Raw genomic sequence first — 15,145 nt, 5'->3', positions numbered from 1 at the left:
CACACACTCATACACACACACACACACTCATACACACACACACACACTCATATACACACACACACTCATACACACACTCATACACATACACACACACACACACACACACACACACACACACACACACACACACGTACACACACGTACACACACGTACACACACACACACACAGTTCACTCCTTTGTGTGTTCTGCTTTCACTTTGAGAGAAATCATTTATAGTAAATTAAATTGGTTTTTATGTGCATGAAAATGTTGGCATCTGGACAAATGTTTTAACAAATATTTAAAAGCATGTCCAAAATTATCATATTCCGCATTTCCATTTCAGAGTACCTCTCTCCCCTGGAACAACAAAAGGGATGGCGCCACCTAGGGGGCGAAATTGCCACATCTTAAGAGGCCCAGTCATGCCCTCTGGAGGTCAGCATGGACTGAGCTGGACCATCATAGTAGAGCAAACCATCATAACAACCATGTAACCATGGCAACACTCCAGCAACACCATAACACCCACATTACAAAAATGGGCTCCTTTCATCTCCAAAGAGCACCGTCAACCTGCCTTGTCACCTTGACAGCGCGCAATGCCCTTGTTACCATGGCGACATAGACTCATAGCTAAGCTAGGTCCATTTCACTGTAAATGGACAGCAGCAAAATGATCAGTGGTGGTATGATCAGTAGATATGTTCACCTCATCTTCTCAACATGGAGACCACCTGAGGTCTTCTGCGCCATTGGTTGTGTGAATGGGGTCCCTTTAGGTGTTGATACAACTGCCACATGAGCCAGCAGTGTTTGAGGAAGAGGACTGGTGTCCTGCAGTGTAGTGACTGCCACCTGCTTTTTGATTGGTTGCTGGAGCAACTAAATCAGTGTGACTGATCTGAGCCAGGATGTATGTTTGGGTTTTAGGTCTTTAGGAATGCTGAAGGGCTGAATAGAGGCAGAACTGAACATCAACATGAGTGAAAGCGTGTAAACTCCAGGAGATCTTGCTAATGCTGGACTGAATTAAGTGCTTTAGAGGTTTATCCTTAAAGGAAATTTTGACTGATCACTTGTATTCAAACTAAAGAGCATACTACCGCCAGGGTGGCTCAGTGGTTAATTTCACTGGCTATACTGATGACACTGAGGCTTACCTTGTTGGGAGATGCTTGGGATGACACATACTAGCTGATAGGATTCCTCTTTGTTTTAGCATGTCCCTTTGCAAGGTGCTTGGTTAATTTACAATAATGATAATTTGCAATAAGAAGAAAACAAAGTCTGGCTGAATAAAGTACTGCTTAGAGTCTTTTCAGAATGACCCTGTGGGCATGTGTGTGTATGACCCTGTGGGCATGTGTGTGTAGTTGTGAGTTTCTGCTCCCAAATATCCAGGGAACATGACATGCGAATGCATCTCCATAAATAGGGTGCTTGTTTCTTCAACCGTAGACTGTAGATTTTGTTGGCAATAATACGTATGCAGAGGAGATGGTGGGCAACAGCAATTGGCAATTGTATATATTCAGGTGCAGTTCTAAGGTCTTCCTGTAGGGGACAGCAGTGCCACATAAGAAGGTTTTTTTCCCCGAAAAGGTGTGAAAAGTCAGGGGGGGAAGCTTTGTGTTTGTGTTTGTGGTTTAGTCACGTTTAGCGTGTGTGTGTGTGTGTGTGTGTGTGTGTGTGTGTGTGTGTGTGTGTGTGTGTGTGTGTGTGTGTGTGTGTGTGTGTGTGTGTGGTCTCCCAGGCTGTTCAGAACAAAGGCTCCCTAGTGATAAGTAATTCACCCATTGAGCAGTGAATCCCATCACTAAACTGTCAAAAGGAGAGAAAGTGAGAGAAAAAAGGAAAGGAGAGTTTTCTGAATATAATAATCTTTATGTACCTTACCTAGGTGGGACTTGGGAATCTAGAAAGGAAGTGTTTAGAAGCATGACCAGTTCAGGTATTTGCCTAATAGGAATGTTATGCCTTTCTGGACTACTCTCTCCCTTCCTTCCTAGCAGTTCACTGAACGCTGTGAGCATCGAGTGCACTGTGTTTGCGTGAATTTCATTGTGCTTTTAGCTCATTAAAGGGGCAAAAATGGCAGTTGGTCTGAACTCTTTGACTTGCGTTTCCACACCCGCTGAACTCATCTGGAAGTCTCATTAACAGCTCAGTGCTAATACCTTTCTACCTGGTGGGTGGATGTGTGTGTGTGTGTTCATGCACACTACACTATTTGCTCAGAAAATATCCTGTTGCCTTGGCAGCATAATCTCACGAATGCTTTTTTGTGCATTGCATTTACAAAACTAACTCAAACTGAACATGCTGAGCTGGAGACCTGTTCAGTTTTGTCAGAACACAAAGGAGGAGTAGGCTTATCTCTCACATTGTGAGTATGCTGTCTGTAATTGTCAATTGTTCATAGGAGACCCAAACTTTTGTCATTTTGTCGAAATGATTATGAAGTGTCAAAAAACAAAAAAAAAAATCAATATTTATTACAGTGTCGTAATATTAATCGGCGCTTCAAAAGCTTTGTTTGTTTCTGTGCTCAGTGTTTCGTGTCTGAAATGGGTGAGAAACGTGAATGTACTGGAATGTATTTGCGAAGGCGAGTGTGTCTCTGCTGTAAGCAGCGTCGGCGTCACTCATCACATGGACCTGATATCCAGGACCACAGTAGGCTGTTTGTGGAGCTTTGTGCATTGAACAGAATTTGACATTTGCTAATCCTTTACCCCGTGGGATTTTACGTCTTTGCTCATGTCTTTAGTTAAATATCTGTTCTGTGAACCAAGAGTCTGTTTCGTCAAGTTGGTGTGCAGGTCCAATCTGAAAACACATTTGATCTAGTTTGTTTTTGTAAATGCATTCCTTGTGTGTTGCTTTGACAAAGCACTTGCTGTAGCCTTTGACTGAAATCATTAATTTATTATTGTTTTTTTTCCCCCATTAAATCAAGGGTATTGAAATGAAGTTGAGTCATGCTAGGGGAGCCATTTTGAAGTGAGGCACTTTTAGGTCTTGGGTGGGAAGAGATCTAATTTATTTGTGATGACGAGCAGTGATGCTTTATTTCATATAGCCTAATGACAAATTAACAACCGATATCGGTAAATGATAGTTTTATATCTAAGATGTGAGTTTCAACTAACCAATGAAATAAAAGCTCCAGTTTGAAAATTGTCATGTAGATTAAAAACATTGTAACATAATATTTTAAATAAAATGATCTATTGGTGAAAAATGGTTGTTTTGTGTAATGAAGTTTTAATTCTCGCACAGGCAGGCGAGTTGCTTTCTGTTGTTACTCTGTTCCAAACTCAATTTTCTAGAGCGGAGTTGCTCTATAAATCCACACTACTGCTTTTATGTTGAAAGAGCTTTGAGCAAGCTATTGATCAGGAGGCCAAGGTTTAGCATGCTTAAAAGTTTAAACTTGCCACAGAAATATGAATCGAACAAAAGCCACTGGTTCCTTAAAGCCTTGAGAAGCTGTTGTCCTACACAGCGCACACTGCATACAATCTGATGGCATAGGGAGCACTAGAGGAGCCATGATTTCTGACATTCTAATTTTCAACTCTGTCCCATTACATCAGAAATCCCCCCCACACATCTCCTCGGCTGAGCACTGTTGATGGCTTAATAAAGCTGAGACTGTGTGACGTGCTGTTGGAGAGACTCCTGTGGCTGAGATGTTGGCCGAGTTTTCTCCCCCAGCCTCTCGCATCCGCCTTGCAGTAGCAGCTCAGACAGAGTGTGTGCAACAGCAGGTGGCCTGGTTAAAGACTGCGCTAGAGGCCACCATGGATGGGGGTGGACCAGGCTGTAGCAGAGACCTGTCTGACTGCCAAACCGTGAAAACCAAATTTTCCCAAGCTTCTGGAAATGTCTCATACACACACACCATACGTCTATATACCTCTGCTGCTAATTCACCTCTAAATGTTGATATTCTACTTATTAGTTCTCTAAAACTACTTGGTAATGCTTCATCTGCTGGTAATCTGATCTCAGTCTGTTAATTCAGTCTTTTTTTGTGTGTGGTGTTGATTTTAGCAACTTGTCATGCCAGCAGTTGTCGCTACTCTTCAATCAGTCAAACCCATGTGCACAGGCTATGGAAGGTGCAGAGGGCAGCATTACAGCAAACACTGCCATCTTGAGAGGACGTCCACATGCAGCCAGTTTATCCTAAACTGTTTGGTTGGTTTCAGTGAACTCTACAGTAAAGCTTGTTTCTTGACCTTCCTATTATTTATTGCATTTATTATAATGGCATTACTTAATGTGGCTCAGTAATACTGGAATAATTCCTTATCCCTTAAGAAAGCTGAGACTTTATTTGAGAGGTTCAGTTTCTCTGAGGTGAACAAATACAAATTACACATTTCCAAAATTCCACATATTTATTTAAGCTATTTTTTAGGTGTGGGTAAAATGAATAAATTGCATTAAAGCAATATGGTGCTGAAAGTGAATGCAGATACTCAGGTACCGTCAACAACATATCCATACTACAGGTAAATTTTCGAATGAGGGAATATATATATTGGTGATTTATGCATTAAGCACAATAAAATAACTTATGAGCCAAAAGGTTTACACTATATCTAATCACGAGGCTTTTGTCAAGTTCAAATTTTAAAGGCTTTGGAAATTTCAAAGATAGTGGACAGTGCATTTTTTATTACTTTAATCTTGTTTTGAATGCTAAGGAGATTGCAAAGTGCTTTGATAACTCATTTTTACCATATTTGCTTGTGGCTTTGATGTCCAGTATTTTCAGAGATGATGAAATGTCATATGATGCTGTATTTTCAAAGCATTGCTCACTAGGGCTTCCAGCAAACCATCTTGCTCTTCATACATCCCACATAATTTCACCATATAACATGGCTGAGCTGTCTCTGTAAACAGAGCACGTGTCATAAACACTAATAAACAAGCCTCCTATCTATATGACTGCACAGCATAAAATCCTCCTCATTGGGAGAACTCAGCTAATCAGTGAGTAATTCCTCCCCCAGCTCCATAAAAGGATTAATCAATATATACGTTAACATAGATAGAGCCCCCTTAAAGTGCCCCCAAGGGATGTGACTAGGAACTGTCCACTCTGCAGTTAATTACATGTGACACCACATAGCCACAAGATCTACAGAAACCACTAAAGGCACAACCAAGATCAAATCACACAGGACAGCTTAATTAGCCTCTCAGTCATGAGCGTAGAGTCTTTATGGCTGCTTGCCCTTTTCTGCAGTCCCTTGATGCCATTAGTGACATGTACAAACATGAAGGTTCCTTTCCATTCAGATCAGACTGGTCTGAAAGGTCTACATTAGAAGCCACGTGTTAAGAATTGTCTTTGTATCCTCCTATTGCCCTGGTTTCTCCTACCTGCAGCAATGTGAACGTGAACAGGGAGAACAGGACAACGAGCACGAGGCATGGGGTGAACGTCAGGCTGTCTGGAGAAGTACGTTAAATGGAGAAATGAAAAATGGAGAAAGAATGCACTGTGTTCCATATTGTGATGGATGACATTTCTGTTCAGAAAAAAAGATTTCAACCATGTGAATTAAAAATGCTGTTTTTGTTCATTCATTACCTAGTTTCACCTTTATTTTATGCATGTATACACACCTTGACCATTAGCACGTTTTCAAATGAAGTTGTCAGTGTTGTAAATTAGATTTTGCTCTACTGTACATCTACTTGGCTTTTTTCTGTATTAAAGTACAGTGGTCTGACACTTTCTTTTTGAAAGTACCAGTATTTGAGTCAAATATAAAGTATTTAAATATACAAAAACACAGATGGATATATATAATTTTGGTCAAATGCACACATTCACCTCGTAATAAACCAACAATCAAAGGTTGCTTTCCTGTTGCCCATTAACTCAGAGTCAAAGTCAAATTTATTTATATAGCGCTTTTCACAACACACGTCACAAAGCAGCTTTACAATCGTATGGGTCCAGATCCCTAATGAGCAAGCCAACTCCTGCTAGTAGATTCCATATAAGAAACTCCTGAGCAGTGATCTTCTAAAAGATGTGTGTGTGTGTGTGTGTGGGGCATGGCACTTCAAGAATGTGTATATGTGGCATAAACTATGCATGATGGTGCAAAAACAGAAAATGTGGGAAAATCCATGACGTTAAAGTGTGTGTGTATGTGTGTGTGTGCCACATGACTCCCAGAGGTCTGCCTGGGATCAGAGTGGTGGAGTGGAGGTGAACTAGTGAGCTTAAACAAGAGCTCCCTGAAGAAGGAACATATATCAATCAAGTGCCCTCTCTCTCCCGCACTCTCTCTCTCCTGCACTCTCTCTCTCCCTCACTCTCTCTCTCTCTCTCCTGCACTCTCTCTATCCCGCACTCTCTCTCTCCCTCACTCTCTCTCTCACTCTCTCTCTCCCGCACTCTCTCTCCCGCACTCTCTCTCTCCCACACTCTCTTTCCTGCACTCTCTCTCCCTCTCCCACACTCTCACTCACTCTCTCTCTCTCACTCTCTCTCCCTCACTCTCTCTCCCGCACTCTCTCTCTCCCGCACACTCTCACTCTCTCTCTCCCTCACTCTCTCTCTCTCTCTCTCACTCACTCTCTCTCCCTCACTCTCTCTCTCCCACACTCTCCCCTTCATTCCAATTTCCTTTGCCCTTGATTCTCTTATATCTTTCTCAATCCCTCAAATACTTGTTTTTCTGCTCTATCATTTCCTCTACTTCACCCATTTGTTATTCACCCTTTTCACTCTCAATATTTAACCCTTTCTTTTCCATTTCTCAGAACACTCCTCTTCCTTTTTTATTCATTTTTGCCATTCAGTATCGCTCAATATCACTCACCATTGACACATCTCCATCTCTTTCCCTCTATCTTTCTATCATTATTATCGACTGGGCTGACTGCACCCGGTAATTAAAAGCCATTGATTGGAGACCGTATGGTAACTATTGCAGATGGTAGGAAAATGGCACCTGGGCACTCATGGGTCATTCTTCCAGATAGCCTGAACAGCGGACGACCCCCATGAAAGGGTAAGGCATGAAATTGATTCTACTGAGTAGATATATATGAATAAAAGACGGGTGGATAAGTGTGTCTTTAAAAGTTAAAGCTGTTAATGCAGACTTAATCACGCAGAAGCACATCTCACATGACTGAAACTCACGTTTACCTCAGGCCATCTAACTAAGGATTTACCTGCAGAGAGAGAGAGAGACTCATTAACTGAGACAGAAAAAGAGCAAAAGGTTGTCAACTGATTAAAGTCACACATGTAATCTACACATACAGTGAGAGTCACTGCCAGTTTAATTGTGTACACATTTGTGTCATTCTTCAGCTCTCTCTCTCTTTCTCTCTCTTCTGCTGTCTCAACTGCCAACCTACAGATATGTATAGTCACACAATCCTCATAATTCAAATACTTTCCTGACTCAAAAACAACCACAAATATTCACACCTAGAGTCTTTCAACATGCTTAAACATGCATTATCAGGGCCCAACATACCTAGACCTGCTGTTTTTTACCATTGTGAAAACTCTTGTGGACATGAATGAGAGAATGTGCCAGCACTGCACATTTACAGAAAGAGAGAGACAGAATCACTATGAGAGACTGGCACAAAAACACACACAAACCACTAATACAATCACTGACACACTCTGAATATGGTAACGTCTTGACCACCTACCACCCCACACACACATGCATATGTACACATGCCAGAATGACTCACAAAGCAGGCTAAAATGAACAGATATTTAAAGACACACACACTTGTTATACTGCCAAAGTTTTATGATGCGTATGATAATTGTACAGCAGTTGTTTATTGGGCTTCCCACTGCTGCATGCGTATGCAGCTAAACTGGCATTTCCTCCTCTGGTGACGCCTGCAGCCATTGCGGGTGGGTCCCTTTAAACCATCCCAGCTCCTTGCCCCATAAATCCACCCCGAGGCCCGAGGCCCCTCTCTCCTCCATTAACTCCCCTCCCTCCCCTTCTCCATGAATTCCCCCTCCACATTCTCCCTCTCCCCCTGACCCAGCGATCTATTAAAATCCTGTCTAGCTCGCTGTGAGCATCAGCATTTCCCCAGACCAGCTCTTTCCCTCTCTCACCCCCACCTTCACCCCACCCCCACCTCCACCCCACCTCCACCCCCACCTCCACCTCCACCCCCACCTCCACCCCCACCTCCACCCCACCCCCACCCCCACCTCCACCCCACCTCCACCTCCACCCCCACCTCCACCCCCACCTCCACCCCCACCTCCACCCCACCTCCACCTCCACCCCCACCTCCACCCCCACCTCCACCCCCACCCCCACCTCCACCCCCACCTCCACCCCACCCCCACCCCCACCTCCACCCCACCTCCACCTCCACCCCCACCTCCACCCCCACCTCTACCTCCACCCCCACCCCCACCTCCACCCCACCCCCACCTCCACCTCCACCTCCACCCCACCCCCACATCCACCCCACCTCCACCCCCACCTCCACCCCCACCTCCACCCCACCCCCACCTCCACCCCATCCCCACCCCCACCCCCACCCCTGGTTTTTCTGCACAGCTCTCCATCATTTCACGACTGTACATACAGGAAATGATGAAAACAGGCCAGCATATTGGAAAAGAATACTTTATTCATGGGTCAGGTAACAATGTGTGCATCTGTGGCATGTTGTTAGAGAGAGAGAGAGAGAGAGAGAGGAAGAGAGCATGAGAGAGGAAGAGAGAGAATATCTCGTTCTGTCACTCGGCTGGTCATTAAGGGTAAGGATGGGAGTTGGAGAAATTGTACTGTAAGTGGTTTGAGTGAGGCAGCGACCCTCAGCCAATCACCAAGGTGATGTTTCTAACCATATTTGACAAATGCTGCATGACATGAAGGAATCACACCTGACAAATGTGCCTATGTGAGTGTGGGGGGGGTACAGGTCCAACCCCTTCATCCATGTCACTTGTAGCAGTTACGACCAGCCCTCCTACTTCCAACTTTTCAGCATGGCCAGTCCACCGTCAACCATGCAGTGGGAGTTTGTGGGCACTGCCATCAGAAATATGATGTCAGTGCCCAAATTTTGATATAATTAATATAACAAATCAGTCTATTACTGATCATTCAGAAGTGAAGAAGAGTACTATTAGTTTATATGTGTGTGTGTGTGTGGGCGGGTGGGTGGGTGTGTGTGTGTGGGTGTCCGGGGTGTGTGTGCTTTTCCCCCAAACTCATACAAGATAGATAAAGGGACAAATCTCATCTCACAGTCATCTTGAAGCTGGATCTGCCTATCAATGGGTATGTCTTCCAGATTACACATTTACAAGCTCAAAGCCTGTTTTGTTTCAGAAGCCTTCCTTCGACAAATTCCACGTTTCTACTGAAATGAGACAAAACGATCTGTGATGATATGTTATTCTTATTGTCAAACTGAATTTTGCAGCTACAACAAAGGGAGGCCCCTGTCTGTTCTCTTCTTTACGATGATTTGTCAAGAGTAATTGCAAGCAGACATTACCTCAGCTTCAGTTAACCACATTACCTGCCTCAGTTAGAATGAAGAGGCATTCCATCCAGTGCCAAACACAGCTAAAAAAAAAATTACATACTGGGGGGAAACGTGATCACTGTTACTTTAAATGGTAGAATTCCAGTTCTCTTTACTGGGTAGATAACTGATCAAGACTAGATAACTTCAAATAATGTAAACAAGATTACAGCCTGCAAAAAGGCAGTGTTGAAAGATTGAAAAGTTATTGGTGCCTCAAAAAAACCATTTTAAATCTCACAATAAATGATTGTTTACATGTAATATGTTGATCAGTGTGTCCACCTCATTTGTAAAAGTCAGCTAGGCCACATTTAGTACACTGATCAAATGGGTAGGACCAGGGCTTAATTTGTAAATCAAACATTGCCGGAACGCAAACAGCTGGGGGGGGGGGGGGGGGGGGTGACGAACGTAAATTGTTACACTGGTGGCATAAAATGTTACTTCAAAATTAAAGAGTTCCCGGATCCTGTTCCTGGGTAGGACTGGAACCCATACCGAGCCTTCAGAAATGAGAGATTTCTGAAGGCTCATTCACTCACTCAAATTCACTCATTTGTAGTGAATTTAACAATATCAACCATTACTGTAAAAATCCCATGAGCAGGATCTTAAGGAAACAGTACAGAGGTCACAGAAAGATCTCAAATGAGGAATATCAAAAGGGGTGAATGGATGGAAGTATAGGTGGAGGTAGAGGACCTAGATCATGTCTTATGGGTCTGAGTCACCTCCAACAACTTCACCCCCATGCCACAGGTCCAAACATGTTTCTTTGGACCACAGAGTCACCTAAATGTAAATGCTGCTTGCTCCGTTTGATCCAGGCCTGGGAAGTCGCACTGCCCGGGTGCCGGCACACTGACATTCTTGCTCTATTCTGGAGCTGTTCTTTCCTGTCACATTCTTCTCAGAGAAAAGTGAAAAAAACGAGAGAGAAAGAAAATTTGGTACGATTCTCAAGGTTTTTTTTTTTTGCTGAAACGTGCCTCGAGGGAATGGGTCTGGTTCGTCTCTTCTGTCTCGTTCTCATCGTCTCTATTCTATGCTACACAAGCATGTTTTGTTCCTTTTCTCAGTCACTACTGATGACTCTGTGCTGGTTTTTGGGTGATGTTGAGCTATTTTATTTCTCTCCATCAAGTTCATTTCCTGCTTCAGCAGGAAAGGGTTGTTCATTCAGCGATCTAAATGCTCCACATCTGCTTATTCCTTCTTCTCTCTTTCCTTTTCTTTCTCTTTTCCCTTGCCTCCTCCACCTTCTTCCTTCCATGTTATCTTAATTCCTCCACTATCTATCTTTCAGCATCCATCTCTACACCACCAGTCCTTCACTCAGGGTGCAGTAGGAACAGGTGCCATCCACCCACTTTCTTATGTTTGCTGTTGATCCACGAAGAGCAAAAAAGTTATTTTTTAGAAAGATCACCTTCTAGTGAACCGGAATATTTCACTCATGAATCTCATTCATTTTCTCTTTTGTTGTTCCCGCCAACCAGCTGTGTATCTTAGTCTAAGCTTCACACCCACATATACACATGTTCCTAAAATATAACTGGATGTAAAAGGGATCTTGCACTGTTTATAGAGTTTAAGACAAATGCCACAGTTACAGCAATGTGACCGAAGCTACTGTCTTCCTTTCTGTATGGAATACAGGCTTTGCAGGATCCTGTTTTCAAAGCTGCAAGGTCAATTTCTATCCATTTCATCTCTTTTGTGTCTACTGATTTTTCATCCATGACCATTGAGAATCTGCTAGCAACCAGTGAAGGCTCCATTGCCAAGAGTTCGGTCCGTTATACATCCCCCTGTTTCTCTTTCTGACGGGAAGATCTCTGAGTAACAGTGTGAGATAGTGGAAGATCTTCCCACTTAGAGTGTGGCCAAGTTTCCTCATTGTGCATCTCCTTATTGTGCTGGCCAGTGGCTCTTCAGATGAAGTCTTTGGAAACAGCCTCGACGAAATTGGGTGCCGACATGAGGATGGAGATCGTACAGATGATGTTGAAGACGCTGAAGGCCACCAGGCATAGGCGGTCGATGACAGCGGCCGCAAACTTCCACTGCTCAGCCGCACTCTCGTTCTCGTCCTGCGCACGGAAGCGATCGGCCAGGTAGCGCAGCTCGTCCAGGACGGCCTGTAGCTGGGCGTCGCCACCGCTGCCACTACCCGCCGAGCATGAGCAGGCGCCGCCGCCTGACACTGTGCTGGGGCAGCCCATGGCTTCCAGGTTGGGTGTGGGTGGCGGGGGCGGGCTGCAGAACTGCGAGGGCAGGTGTGGGGGTGGGCTGGAGGCAGCGGCCGGGGGTGAGGAGGCAGCGACGGAGGCGGGGAGCTGTACGGCCCGAGATCCACCCGACAAGCTGTTCCTGGGCAAGGGCTCTCCCAGCAGGCCCGGCGGTGATGCCTCGTCCAGGCTGGGGAAGCCAATGTACAGCAGGTTGCCGTTGTTGCTGGCGACCCCGCCCTGCGAATGCAGGTGATTGGGGTGGCTGCTGCCAGCAGCTGCGGTAGAGACGGCCGCCGCGTGCAGCAGGTTCTGGGGGTGTAGCGGATGCAGGGTGGTGGGGAGGAGGGGGTGGTGGGCGGCGTTTTGGTGGTGGTGGGCATGGTGGATGTCCATGGAGCCAGCCGCGTTGGGCAGGCTACCGCTCTGCGAGCCCGAAGAGCAGCGGCGGAGGTGTGGGGCGCATGGTCGTTCAGCCACCTCACCCTCACCCGGCCGCTTCATGCGCAGGAACCAGGCCACCCACTGGAGCAAGACCAACTGCACCTGCACAATGGGAGAAAGAAACACTGTAAAAAGACTCTAGTGGTGGAAACCTGCAAGTGTTCATGCTGTATTAAACAGGTCATGTCCCCACAAGCCTGAGCCATTGTAATTTCCGCACAGATTCAATCTAATTTCTCAGCATTACTGGGGTGTCTGGGCCAAATTGGTTACACGCAGTAGATGCAAAGGAACAAGCCAATAAATTTCTCTGAAATTGTTGTACATGACTGTATCCAGTTGCAGCCTTTACGTGCGTTGAGGTGGCAAACCAATAGAAAATCTTTTCAGAAGGTAAAACAGAGAAGGTAAAACAGAAAAGTTTTGAACAGCTGCAGTATAGTATGTTTAAATACAACGAGTGTTATATTGCTCATTGCAGTTATAAAGGAATGCACTGACTTAAAAGAGAGCATGGTCCTCACAGATATGTTTGCTCTTGCTAATATAATATCCGCTCTGTCTATGGTAGTTTCTGCTAGCAACTGAATGATTGTATACTGATTTATTTCCCATGTTTCTTTACAGTCCTTGCAGGTAGGCACCTACACTCAAGTGTATATAGTGCAGGGGTGCCCACAAGTTTTCAGCTAGCGAGCTACTTATAAGATGACCAAGTCAGAAAGATCTACCGGTGGGTTGTGGCTGCTACACCCATCGATTTTTCCTGCCTCCTCATTTTCAACATTAGATTTAGCGCATTTCAACAGTGCAGTACTATAGTGTTGATGAACTTAATGATATGACATTTAGGCTATCGAAATTTCCTACCTATAGTAATGATTAAAAAAAAGTAAAAAAAAAAAAGTTAATGTGCCATTTTGTCAATTGTGATTTTTTCACCGCAATCGAAATTTGTCCTCCACTTTTAACCCATCTGTGCAGTTAGAACACACACACACACACTAGTGATTACTAGGGGGCTGTGGATCACACGTGCCCAGAGCGGTGGGCAGCCCTAGCCCGGCGCCCGGGGAGCAGTTGGGGTTAGGTGCCTTGCTCAAGGGCACCTCAGTCATGGCCTCAGGTCTGGGAATCGAACCCACGACCCTCTGGTCACAAGACCAGACAAGGCCTACCACCAGGCCATGACTGCCCCATTAACTTAATGCTTTTATATAATGACATTTAGGCTATCGAAATTTCCTATCTATAGTGTTAATGAATGCTGGTTTATAATGACACACAGGCTAAAAACATGTTCATACAAAGATGTAAACCAGGGATGTCAAAGTCAAATACACCGAGGGCCAAAAACCCAAATTTGCTACAAGCCGAGGGCCAGACTGGTTCAATGTTTATTAAAACATATTGAAATGATTGCACATAGCCTATTGAACCAAGACCTAACACAGTGTATATTATTTAATGCTTAACTTAATAAAGCAATATTTTCTTATGGATCTGTCAGTAATTTCAAGTGAAAACATTTTTCAACAAGCAAACAGATAAAAACAAACATCCTTCAAAGAAAACATGTCCTGTACATTAAATGAGTAAAGTAATAAAGGTTTGAAAAGTGCTGGAATTTAGGCTAAGTCAAGTCAAGTCAACTTTTATTTATAAAGCACATTTAAAAGCCACAAGGGCCAGCCAAAGTGCTGTACAATGCACTCATACATATATGAATAAGAATTAAAATAAGAATATTAAAAATAGAATGCACTCATACATATGAATAAGAATTAAGATAAGAATATCAAAAATACAAATACAAAAACACACAATTTTCTAAGTCTTAAATAATTATATCAAAAAAAAAATAAAAATTAAGATTATATAAAATTAACCTGAGCATTTCATTTCTGTTGGTTTACCTTATGAGCACTGGAACGCTTGAGAATACATAAATGTTTTTAACTTAGACTTAAAAACATCTACTGAGGATGACGTCCTGATAGAGACAGGCAAATTATTCCACAGTTTGGGTGCCGCAACAGAGAAGGATCTGTCACCTTTCGTCTTGAGTCTGGAATATGGTACGACCAAGTGTAGTTGATTAACTGATCGTAGAGTTCTCTGTGGTGAGTACGGGCAGAGCAGGTCAGAAATGTAAGTGGGAGAGATTCCATTTAGGGCTTTAAAAACAACCAGAAGAACCTTAAATTCAATCCTGAACTTAACAGGGAGCCAATGTAAGGAGGCCAACACTGGAGAAATGTGCTCCCTTTTCTTAGTTCCTGTCAGGAGCCTAGCTGCTGCGTTTTGGACAAGCTGAAGACGTGACAGAGCTGATTGGTTAATACCAAAATAAAGAGAGTTACAGTAGTCAAGCCGTGATGTAATAAAAGCATGAACAACTGTTTCCATATCTTTAAAAGTTAAAATAGATTTAAGCTTAGAAATTTTCCTTAGCTGATAAAAACTGGCACTAACCACTGAGTTGATCTGCTTATCGAATGTAAGCTAAAGTACTTGAACATGCTTGAAATTGTAACTACTTTGTTTCACAACAAATATCTGTCTGACTGAACAGTTCTCTTGTATTACATTAACAAATACGAGCCTCTTGTAATTCCAGGACGAAACATGAGAGAACGTGAAGACGTTAAGATTGGGCGTTTTGAAAATAAACAACCATTAAATAATGTGAATAAAAAAGCGAATTATTTCGAATCATTTCGACTATATGTATAAATATTTAACTTAATTAAGTTTAACTGGTGCGCGCAGGTGCACGACCTTGCGAATCGACAGCGTGCGACACCCTCGCGCACGGGCGGAGCCAGTGCGATTATGTCATTTTCGTCGCCAAAAATGGTGGTTATCCCTTTGCTGACAGAGACGGAAAGTTAACTCAT

General features: G+C 43.7%; 2 protein-coding genes across 3 annotated transcripts in view; one reads left to right on the top strand and one right to left on the bottom strand.

Annotated features, from left to right (window-relative positions):
• Positions 1 to 3,234, top strand: part of snx27a (sorting nexin 27a) — a 34,284-nt gene extending 31,050 nt beyond the window's left edge. The window contains exon 13 of the mRNA XM_077008126.1: positions 332 to 3,234. Within this exon, the coding sequence (XP_076864241.1) occupies positions 332 to 399 (68 nt within the window). The 3' untranslated portion in view covers positions 400 to 3,234. The remainder of the gene's footprint in view (positions 1 to 331) is intronic.
• Positions 3,235 to 9,197: 5,963 nt separating this feature from the next.
• chrna11 (cholinergic receptor, nicotinic, alpha 11) overlaps positions 9,198 to 15,145 on the bottom strand; it is a 114,765-nt gene continuing 108,817 nt past the window's right edge. For both annotated transcript variants that reach the window (XM_077008133.1, XM_077008135.1), the window contains one exon: positions 9,198 to 12,347. In XM_077008133.1, the coding sequence (XP_076864248.1) occupies positions 11,505 to 12,347 (843 nt within the window). In that variant the 3' untranslated portion in view covers positions 9,198 to 11,504. The remainder of the gene's footprint in view (positions 12,348 to 15,145) is intronic.

The sequence above is a fragment of the Brachyhypopomus gauderio genome, chromosome 6 (assembly GCF_052324685.1).
Source record: "Brachyhypopomus gauderio isolate BG-103 chromosome 6, BGAUD_0.2, whole genome shotgun sequence".
Classification (NCBI taxonomy): domain Eukaryota; kingdom Metazoa; phylum Chordata; class Actinopteri; order Gymnotiformes; family Hypopomidae; genus Brachyhypopomus; species Brachyhypopomus gauderio.
The sequence above is the reverse complement of the archived record's forward strand: the minus strand, read 5'-3'. Positions and strand labels throughout refer to the sequence as shown.